Source organism: Thunnus maccoyii, chromosome 1, assembly GCF_910596095.1.
Source record: "Thunnus maccoyii chromosome 1, fThuMac1.1, whole genome shotgun sequence".
Classification (NCBI taxonomy): domain Eukaryota; kingdom Metazoa; phylum Chordata; class Actinopteri; order Scombriformes; family Scombridae; genus Thunnus; species Thunnus maccoyii.
In genome coordinates, this window is record NC_056533.1 from 3186859 (window position 1) to 3198894 (window position 12036).

General features: G+C 39.9%; 1 protein-coding gene across 6 annotated transcripts in view; it reads right to left on the bottom strand.

Moving 5' to 3' along the window:
• Positions 1–12036, bottom strand: part of adamtsl3 (ADAMTS-like 3) — a 296275-nt gene that overhangs the window by 113850 nt on the left and 170389 nt on the right. For all 6 annotated transcript variants that reach the window (XM_042405614.1, XM_042405639.1, XM_042405622.1 and 3 more), the window contains one exon: positions 803–929. In XM_042405614.1, coding sequence (XP_042261548.1) covers positions 803–929 — 127 coding nt within the window. The remainder of the gene's footprint in view (positions 1–802; positions 930–12036) is intronic.

The window sequence follows — 12036 nt, forward strand, 5'->3', positions numbered from 1 at the left end:
TAGCTCCGCTACAACACGGGTACCACACAGAAACTTTTACAAAGGGCCATGAATATGCTTCTTGTGTATGTCAAAGCTCCAATTGACTCTCTGTGTTTCCAGAAAGGACACAGAGAGTCTGACAGCAGCTGCTCATGGCTGCTTACTTTGCTTGCATTTCTTTTTCATTGTCACCTACAATTTCAACTGCCATATGTCTGACCATCACCAGTGTCTTTAGCGCCTCCATAAGGTGGCAGAGGGTAGTGGTGAGCTAAAACAGCTGAATCAATTAAGAGTGGTCCTGTGTTTAAAAAAATGCATCCATACTTGGCACCAGTGTATCGATAACATATTGGAAATATCACGATATGCCAAAATATGTTTTTTTGTCCAGACCCTAGTGGCCAACTTAGAGAGGTTTGACATGGAGCCAAGACAGGTGAAAGCCCCAAAGCCCAGCACACAGATATCCAGCTTTGTCATGTTCCTCCCAAAGAGCGTGATTAGAGGTAAGGTTGGGCAAGGATGCAGTATGTCTGGAACCAGCAGATAGAGATTAGGCCTGAGCTGAGCGTGTATTCTCTAAAATGACCAAGAAAGCTTATGGGATGAGCTATTTGCGGAGGGCTGGAAGGTCTTAGACTGAGTAACATTTGGAGTGGGGAAAGGGGTATATGGGTATTTCAGATTTAAAGTGCACTGTGTTAAGTATTGAGGATTAGCTTGGAGAACATGAAGCTTTAAATTGAAACCTTAGTGATATGTGAGTTGGACACAGATAGGGATTACATCATTGTGAGGCTGGAGATCAGATACCTACATTCTTCTGCTGTAAGGTGAGGTAGGGCCTGTCCTCGTACCAGACGGCATGTGGAGCCGTCGCCGCCACAGACGCCGCAGTTATCCTCCCTGGCACCGCTGGCCAGCTGGCGATCACAGCCCACCTCCTGCACACACACATCACAATTACACACCCTTAAAGTCAGATATGGAGCTAACCAATGGATGAAGAGACAGAAAGATGAGAGAACTCATACACAAAGTTAGGCTGGATTATGTGATGTTCCTCAAAGCAAAAAGGTCATTTCTGTCATGCCTGTGTCCGATGTCAGGATTAGTCAATAGAAAAAAATAATTATTTCAATGGTCAACTAATCATTTCAAGTAATTGATCAAATAAAAATTCCAAACATGAATAGATTCCAGCTTCTCTAATGTGAGGGTTTGAAGCTTTTCTCTGTCATTATGAACTAAAACCCTTTTAGGTTTTTAGCCATGCTGTGTATCATGGCTCTCGGCATGGCAATATTGTTCAGCCAGGTGGTTTGTTCAGCAACTTTTGTACTGTCTGAAATATTTTAACAACTATTAGACGGTTTGCCGTGAAATTTGCTACAGACATTTTATGTTTCCCTCAGGAACAGTGTTTCCCTTCCACTATAATAACTTTCAAAGTATAGACCTCATTTTTTATCCATCTTCAAATGGATATTTCTTTACACAGAGCTGCTAGCATGGCTGTAGACAGAAAGAGCCATTTGAAGAAAAAAACCTTAAATACTGACAAGTTATAGACCAAAAAATTAACCCAATAAAAAAATAATTCATACATTAATCAGTAATACAAATAATACGCCTGTAAATTCTATGTATATTTTTCTGCATGCACTATGTGGAGGACTGGTAACCTATTCAAACAGTTTCCCTCCATGTAATCCTCCTCTCACAGCATGCTTTATGTTAAATTTCAGCTTGAATAACATGAATAAAAAACCCCCACAAACAATAAAATAAAAAAAGCATGTGTAATGAGTTTTATCATAATATTTTATTTCAAGTCACAGGATCCTTGTACGCAGTCCAAGCAATACAGAACATAACAAATTAAGTGTGATCCCAGCATTACTGTGCAGGCAATGTTTCCAAAATGCAATGAGATGCAATTGTTACAAAATGTTGCAACACATTTAAATTAGACTTCCTAGGTCTCGAAACAACTGCATAGTTTTGTATAATTAATTTTAGAACTGTGTATAAAACCAATTATTGATTAACCAAGTAGCAGAAAGGATTTTGAACTGTGGAGCTGTGGATGTTTCTCTTTTACTACCACCTGCACAAACTGTGGACAATAGGGATGTTACATTAACAATAACTTACACAGATCCAAATGATCATAAGTACTATACCTGCACACAGTAATGAAGTGAAGTTTTGGTAAGCTATCCCCTCCAGTGTGACTGTTCCCATCAGAAAACTGACAGCATCTCTCATTTCTTTAAACATATGCAGTAAAGCTTGCCAGCTAGTTCAAAGTGCATCGCTCCAGTTACATGGCATACACACATCTTCTCACTGCAACATATATCCAGTGCACCCTTTCAATAATGTACTGTGCACTGAAGCTGTCAGTGCTCCATTCGCTTTTTTGCTGCATGCCTGCTTGCCCTACCGCTCGCCTGACAGCTATGCAGCATTTCATAACCCCACCTCCACCCCAGCATCCACCTGCAGGCATGAGTCCATGTTCCCCCAGGGGGAGTTAGTATCGTCACTCCCCACTTGCTGCTGTACTGAGCTCTGTGTTTCCATTTGGGGAATGATGAGGTCAGAGCCAAACATCAACAATGGACATATTCTACATTCAAATACTAATTTAATTTCATGCTGACTGACAAGTTTACATACTCCTGGCATGCAACTTTCTGTGGTTGTGTGAATGACTGACTGTTCTCTCCGAGGCAAAGGTAGAAGTACGGTGTTATTGATAAAGCACTACAAAACATCCTCCAAAGTCCTCCAAAATTGAACAACAAAATACATTGTTGGTCCATGAACTCCAGAACAACTGAGGCCCCTATCAGCAGGATGACATCATCTGTCTGTGCCTTCCAAAAATCCCTGTAGAAAAAATAAATACGTATGTTTTATGATATCACAATGCTATGGTTAAGGTTTGGTTGCTTAGATTTAGGGAAAAACTCATGGTTTCTGTTAAAACTACTTTAAGGTTAAGGTTAGAAAGGTTTGTGGTTTGGGTTAAAATGTTAAGGTTAAGAGACCTTATTCATCATGGTTACAATAATAACCACATGAAAAGTCAAAGGTCCAAAACTTGAGGTGAACGTACAGTATGTAGAAATGTTCTCTCCAAGTTAAAAGCCAGGGCTTCAGTCTGCTCTGAACACTTAAAATGAATTAAGTCTTACAATTAAAATTCTCCACCCTAAAACATATCTTTTTATGCTAATATCAGTTGACTATAATACCGCTCATATATTTTTGCTGTAAAGATTTATGTAAGACTGAATTAAATTCTGTTCTGCAAATAAAAAGGTGTGTCAGCTGAGTTTTTCATTTAAGTTACCACTGCTCTCCTGCACACACATACAATCATGTAAATATGCTGAAGCTTGTCATTGTAACTTACGATGACAGGCTGGCAAAACAAAGTGACATAAACATACACTCGAGGACACACACACACACACTGCAGCTCTCCTCCCATTTACTCCCAGGAATTGTATTTATTTTCTCTTCTCCTTGTATACAGCTGGATTTCATGCTGCTGTGTGGTGTATTATTAATCCATATACAGTACATGCACTAGAGGAGGAACTGGCCTCATTCCGTCACAGACAGACTTCCTGCTACGGTACCCCAGCAACCAAGTGATCCCTCCTTGCACTGCTGCCTCCATCACTGGGTGATGCCATCTCATCCCTGCTGTGCCCAGCGCTCTCTCTGAGCGCCAGCAGCAGCTGCTGTTTGAGCACATCCATCATCCATCTCCCATTACTGATGTGAAGTACCTGTGTCTGGCCTGATCACTAGGAGGCTTTTCAGTTTGATGATGCACCAGAAGCATCCTAAGTAAACTGAGTCTCTCCAGAAATTGCTTTTAACTCAAGAAGATTCTGACACCTCATTCAAACTAAGTTTAACTCGAGTGTCTGAGTGCTTGCCAAACAACCCAAGTCGAAGTGGAGGGGGGTAACTAGCTCTAGCCTCGAGGAAATGGGATCCATTTGTGAGGGTTTTTTTTTTTTTTATGCGACCTGGTTCTTTGCCAAACAGCAAACAGCTTCCCAATACTGAAGTCTCCCACTACTGAGGCCCTGTCTACACTAATGTTGATAAATTTGAAAATAAGTCTTTTTCAGCGCCTGCTGATAGCTTTCCACACACATACTGAGTTAACGTATCCCATAAGGGAAAACAGAGCTTTACATTGCTGTTTGGACTCAGAACTGATCTTTTTAAATTAAATACCGATTTATGGCAGTCAGTCTGTTATTTCCCACTCTCTCATTTTCCTTTGGTTTTTAAACATACTCTATTCCACAACAAAACTGTAGTCACTGACATACTGTGTATCTGTATTTGTGAACATGAACAGAAAAGCGTGAAATTTCTTTTTTGACACTGGATGGTAACACCCTGTCTCTGTTCACAGATGGAGTAGAATGTGAATATACCCCTTGATCTTTCTTATGACTGTCCACTAACTCCTGGTCAATGACCTTTGACCTGTTCCCACTCGATGGTGTGAGTGGTTTTGGTCTGGTGTTCACAGACAGCTGATGCCTGTTTCAAGTTTTCATTCAGTCTCTTTTTCAGGGTCCTTGCTGATTCAATGCCATGTTGCCCCACAGCTGTCAGATGAAATGATGTCGTGAGGGTGGGGGATGAGGGGGGAGGCTGATGAAATCACTTGGGGCAAGTTCTAATGTATGGCACCTTTCAACAATAAGGCAATTCAAAGTGCTGAAAATTGTATTAATCCCTGAGAGGGAACATTTTTTTGCATGAATAGAGGTATTTATAGTTATATATTGTTAGAAAATTACTGCTTGTAAGGTTTTTGGTTTCAAAATGGAAACATTTAAAGATGACAAATATCAGCATGAATAACTGGCTATTTGCAGCCTTAACAGGAACATATGGTACAGACCTTCAGGAACCCATCCAAGTGAAATCCTTTTCAATTTTGTGCCTTTATTAGATGGAGTACAGTAGAGAGCTGACAGAAAATGAGGGGAGAGAGTAGGGAAACTAGAGACTTTGTGATTTAATGGTCAGCACTGTAGACCCCCAGGCCACCAAGACACCCCCTAACCATACTTTTATTGATAAGTGCCTTAAGGTATTAGTACTCCCATGAGCTCCTTTCCACAACATTAAGGTAACTGACTGGTTTGAAGCATCTCAAAAACAATGAAATACCAGTATCAGCCTGAAAAGTTCCATACTGGTGGGAGCCAAGTTGGATCTGGATGACTTGTCAGACACTAACAATGGTGGCTTACTGTAACGTAAACCACACTCCACAAGAAGCACTCCGATGAGGCCCATTGCCCTCAGAAATTAAACCCAGGCACAAACAGCTTTTACTCATTCAGACATGAAAGACAGCCGATGGTGTCTGTGCCTACCGTGGGCTGGCAGCAGAGTAACACCAGCAGCTCTCATAAGAAGAGCAGAGTGATCCTCACCTCTGTTCTGACATGTGAGAACAGTGCAGAGTTCTGATGAAAAAGAGCTACACAAATATAATCCATCAACTTCTCAACCATGAAAGTGTCTGCTCTACTCTGCAGTTCTTTTTTCAACATTTTGCATATAAGGAGAGCCATTATGGCTACAGACACTGGCAAAAACATTATTGCAGCCACAGGCTGACACAATATAAAGGAATGAGAAGAGATGGGAACAGACGGGATCTAGAGACAGAATCAGGATATGGGAAGCAAAATGCTTTATGTATTAAATGAGTTAAATCCATCCTGCACAATGCCAGGGCTTTGGAACTGGCAAAATTAATGGGATACTGTCATTATAAATGTTATTAATTACACCCATGCTTTTCCTTTGAGCTATTTTGGATCATCCTATCATTAAGACAGCTGTGTTCAGACCAGATTCAAATGAAATGCTTGTCATATCACATGTCTTAGTGTCTGACATCTCCTCCTTCCACACATTTCTGCAACAGAAAGGTGACACTGCTTTGAACTTCTCTCTCAAGTTCTGTTATTTTTCCCCCCATTTGTACATTACATTGTGTCTAACCCATGGATGTATAAAGAGAACTGGATACAGGAGGAGTGCCAGGCTTTGAAGCCAATTTGGCAGCGGCCAAACCGTGTAATTACTACATCACGTGATGCTATTGGGCCCAAAAAGACTTTTTTCCATAGACTTACATTGTGAAAGAGATCTCTGTAAATCAGTAGATACATTTTTTTGAGCGTCATAACCCCCACGAAATGACTCGTTTCACTATCAGAATTTGATCCATTCGGTCCGATCACATTTCGAAAGTCTAGAAGAGCCGCACGATTAAATTGTTTTTTCCCCTTTCAAGTTAGGTAGAGGGCTAAACCGGAAGTTAGCCGTCTCGGCCAGCAGAAGTCTCTAGTGAGCGTGCTCCATGGGCACATTGGGCTGATAGAGCATGTACAGTATGTTTTCAGGAAGTGGCTTTTTTGGCTTCATGCACCACTGAGCAACTTTCATAGGTCCCGCCTCTGACGCTGTATCCAGTTCTCTTTATACATCCATGGTCTAACTGCTCTTCAGACATGCTCCTGACTCATGACTCCATGCTCATGACTGAATCATATGCTAACCCTGAGAGCTTGACACACTGCAACTTCGAAAACGTGCAAAAAGACAGAACAAAAGCAAACGATTCTTCACCAGTTTGACAACAATTGTTCTCTTTCGTTGCAGCAGTTTTTTAAAATGCTGCAAAGAATGTAAAACACAGTCTGAGCTGTCGTCATTTAGTGTTTTACATTTTATCATTTTTCATCATCTTGAATAACTGTTTGTGCAGGCTGCACAAATTCCAGCCTGTCAGGCCCTGAAGTCCACTTTCCTAGCAGGAAAAGCAGCAGCTAGTTTTCATGCAGGTGAAGAGATGGACTTCACTGCTGTCTCTGTGATGGAAGAACATTGGCTGTGTGCAGGATCATTTTCTCAGGAGGGTTATGTTATTTGCGATATGATGATGTTCACGATGGGATGTTGAAGCTAAGGCTGTGTGAGGCTGATAGCTGGTGTGGTTCAAGCACGCGATGTCCAATTCCAATTTCCTCCACCTGAGATTTTTGCTTATTTCCAAAGTTTGTTTTGGCCTTTCTCCCTCTACTTCCAATTTAAGAGAGACGATTGAATTTCTGTCCAATCGACATTATCAAGGTGGGTAGCGCGTGCTGTCGAATTGGACATTGCGCACTGTTGACTGGGTCGCGTGCTATGTCCACTAGGTGGCAGCGCAGGATGACTGGATAGGTGTTGTCTAGTAACTGGATAGGTGGTGTACAGTTTGGGCAGGGTTTTGAATTAAAGGGCTCTTCATACAGCTCCGTGCCAACCAGAGAGATTCAAAGATTCAGCTCCACAAAGACATGAACTGTTCTGGTAAGTCTTTGTTTCTAATATTTCAACTTCCAAATCAGTCAATGGTCAAGTCATGGTGGCTTGAATTGAGAAGTAACTGAAGTAGTTGATGTCTGTTCAGGGTTTACGTTAGCCAGCATTTGCCAGCTTTTTGCTGGTATCGTGTGAAGTTATTCGGCAGATGAAAGTATCAATGGCCAAAATGTCCGGTGGGAAATATGCCAATTACCAAATCAATCAATAAATAAATTCATTAATAGTATATTAAATAGCCTAATTTAAGATAAGTATACCTATAAGATACGTTGCCAAGACAACTTAAATATAAACTTATGTTATGCAAAGGTTTGGTTTTGCCTTCGCTGTTGAGACATTGAGAGATTCACTGAGTATTTGGTCAGATATGACTAAGCGTGGCACGAGATTCAAAAGCTGCACGCTCCAGCAACAGCCCTACACTTTGACTCGACAGCAGTTAACACAACTCCGAAGAGTTTTACCATTTTCTGTCAGGTAACGTTACATCCCTCACTGGCACAGTGAAACAAACAGATCAACCCGGTGAGCCATGGTCAAATAACATGTAATTGATCAGTAGGAGGTTTAACTTTTCTCCGGCCCCAGTGAGAGTCAGGCTCGGGGAGACCGCAGCAGGTTGAGATGGTGGCGCAACTGCAGACTGCCCACATGGCTGCATTAAATTAACAACAGCAAGGCTATTTGTTTCATTTTATTTTTGTAGCCTATATGCTTAGTTTGCAAAGTTTGTGAAGAGCTCATTCTGCTGACTAAAATATATTTGTTGGATCATGGCGTTTGTGTTTTTGTGTTTTATTGCTGTTTAAATGTAGGCTATTATATGGCTACTTAAACATATGTCCAGTAGTTGCTCTATATGGCTGTAATTCTTGAATATTAACAAACAAAAAAAGCCTAGCTTAAACTCTGTGTGTGTATTTTGTTGTTAGCAGCTTAACTAACCTGTAAAACCAGGGATGATGCTAACGTTATTTAGCTAACCCTCTTAGCACCCTATTTTGTAAACGCGGTTACCGTTTGACATACATGACGTTACTTATTAACTTCTGTTATCTAACACAGGATCCTGTCTAGTTAACAGCTTGGTGACTTCCTGTTTGCTCAGCTAAAACATTTGTTATTTTAATTCTCAGGTGATGTTATGTTGCTGTGATATAAGGTTTTTGGCTGCAGTAATGAGTGGTGGTGTCTGCATCTGTTTTATATCACACAGTTAATAATGATCGACCTTCACCATATTATTCAGCATAATAGTGTATATATGACGTTGCACTGTAACTTTGAAACCATCCTCATGAGCAGGATGCTTTGGAAGCATGAAGAGGAGGGAGTGGAGGACCTGAAGCTGTGGAGGCCAGCCATCATCAACCAGTCAGTCTTTTAATCTCATTTATTATTTGGGTCAGTGCATGTAATAAATATTATATCACTGAATGTGATCTAAAATTTTTTATCTCTCCCAGCATAAGCATCAGCCCTGATGGAGTCTCTGAGGGAGGAGTACTCCACTTCACCAAAGACTCTACCAGACAGCCACGCTGCGCTGTCCTCCACTGCACCGGAGTCTCCTCTCCAGATCCCGCCGGCAGATCAGCAAACATGAGGCAGACGGCCCGTAACCTGCACAGCCTTCACAGTTTAACAGGACTTTAGTGTGAAACCCAGAACGGATATTGTGGTTCTCAGTTTTATTACAAGTTAATTATACAGTTCTTACTCATACTTACCAAGACTTTACATTTTCAGTTTCAGATTGACTGAATTGTTTTGTTGTTTATTTATTTATATTTGAAACCTGATAAGAGATTTATATGAAATCTGGAGAAAAATTTCAATCATGAATGATTGAGTGATGGGGTATTTTTGAACATTTTAACTATGTACACATGGTTATTAAATTAAAAAACCTGTCTCGTAGTTGCTTTATTTTACTCAGTATGCACTAATAGTCTTTATTTATATGGGTTTGTTATTAGTATTAGTTGCTGATGCCTGCAGGCCTAGCCGGTAATACAGCATCTCTTTGATAATTATGAAGCTGCTCTTAACTGCATAAAACATGTTTTAATACATCAAAACACCCAGTTGTTATTATGATAACTTTTATTAATTGTCACCTTAATGAGGTCATTGAAACCCGTTGTAATGTCCTCCGTCATCCTGTTAAAAACTTATTTCAGATACGTGGGCTCTCTCTCTCTCTCTCATCTATCTCTCTGTCTCTCTCTCTCTGCTGTGCAGTAGTGCCGTAAACGTAGTGAGGAGTTAAATCAGACACTATGACATATAACTGACCTAACAAGCTGATCTTTGCACTTTAGTTTCTGTTGTTGGTGTGTATCTTGCCTTTAGACAATCACTACTAATGCTGATACTGCCTGATATAACAGCTTTTGTTATGTCACCTCTGGTGTGTGTTTTTTTTTTTAATTTTTTAGATGCGGAACTAAAATGATCTCACAAAAACAATGTAAGAAGTCACTCTAGTGTGTATATAAGATTTTTGTTTGTTTGTTTCTTTGAAATGAAAATCTGCATCATTTTCCTACACATTGATTCAGTGGCGTCTCCAACCTTCAAGTTACTGTTTAAGCATATTTTAGTTCATGTACAGTACTTAGACACAGAGGAGATTTGTATTTATTGTGTAAAGCTTCTGCTGTATACAGGAATCCCAATCACAATCCCTTTACTGTGCTGTGTGGAGTGTCAATTGGCTAGTGACACATTTCCAGCAGAAACAATGGAAGACACTGAAACAAAATGTTTGGAGAGCAGTGATTGTGGCCTTCAGTTAAAAAACACTGAAATTAGACAAAGAACTTTCCAGAGATGCTTAAGTTGATAATTTTTGGATGAACTGTGGCAGATTTTTAATCATTAACTCCATTTGAAACTCACTTTTTTCCCTTCAAGGGGCACTTTTTTTGTTATTCAAGCTAAATATTAGAAATAAATCCAATTTAGGCACCTCATGGCATTTACTGGAATCATAGTAAGTTAATAAAAAAAGTATTCTGCTCATCATTCAAAATAGGACTCAAAAGTCAAAGTCTCAGTTGGTATTGTACTTTTCAGTGTGCAGCTGAGAAAATCCAAAGTAGAAATGTTAGTGACCGAGCTCAGATTTAATTCTGGGGATTAGAAGCATGTAATACTGTGCATCATCGTGTGTGCGAGCATGCTACAAAATGTCAGATTACGGCATCTCAGAAATGTTAGGAAAACTTAAACAGCTTTTTATTCCTTATTCAAGTGACATGCTATACTTAAGGAGAAGGAATTTCCAATTTATCAAATAAAACAACATTAAAGAGGAATTTCATGGCTGTAAATAGGATGATTTCTTAAAAGTAGGTCACCTATGTAGTAGGAATGTGCAATTATTTTGAAAATTGGTGCCTATGACAAGAAAAAACTGAGAGAAAAGGCTGTAGAGTACCCTATGAGATCCTACAAATCCTACAAGAACCAGAATGCATTGTGTAAGGTCCTGTCCAAGGCCACTGACGGTGTGTTTATGGAACGCAGGTGGTGAATATGTTTCCTAGAAGAGCAGCCAGTCAGTAGAAACAAAGTAGTGATCAGCATTATATCTCTTTAACGAGGCTTCTTTTTATTTACAAAATGTTTTTCCTCATTGAGACCAGTTATATCATACCTTTGTTCAAGGATCATAAAAACAAACGGCACACTGGAGTTACTTATGTGGATCATTGCAATCTTAGGAAAAACACTAATATTTTTTAAAATCTACAATTCCCTTCAGCATGCAGCCATGCAGCTTGATATAAATCAGCACCACAGTTGTAGTTCTTCCAGTTAAGGGTTGTAAATAGGGTCTTAAAAAGATATATCTACTGAATATATAAAATATCCAGTATAACCGGCAGCATAGATCATAAGTGCTGCTCCTTCCATGTTAGTGGATGGGACATGAGCCAAACTAAAAAATGACGATAAATGTTGATGTAAAAAGGGGGTGTGACGTCATGATTGATGGCTGTGACAGCCGCTATCCTGCTGCTCGACTCTACTGGGCAGACTCTGGCTCCACATGACATCATACAAGTAAGATGGCAGCCCCTGGAAAGGAGATATTTTGTCATCACTTTTCTATCGAGGTAAGAAGTGGCGACGCATCGTCTATTTATATACAGTCAGTGGTTTTGATGCTTGATGTCCTTTCTGTGGGTCACCTGAACCTAAACACTTTTAGCTTTTGTACTGGTCTCCTTTTTATTTCTGTGCCCCATCCCACCTCATCTATAATCCATGGCCCCACTCACCTCCCCATCTGGCTGTGTCAGCTGCTTTGCTGATTTAGAAGTTAGAAGTCAATAACCATAAGTTAGTTATAAATGCAGATAAAACTAAATTCATGTTTTTCATCAGGGTCAAAATATTGATTATGAACCTCATCATTTCTACTAAGAATGATACAAATATTGAAATAGTCACAGAGTACAAGAATCTTGGAATTTGGATTGATGACGAGGTATAGCTAACCCTAACAATCTAAAGCTTACCTCATCTTTATTGTTAGGAAATTTTAAATTTTTTATTTCATCCTATTTCACTTCCAGCTTTTCTTGCTTTACTTGATTC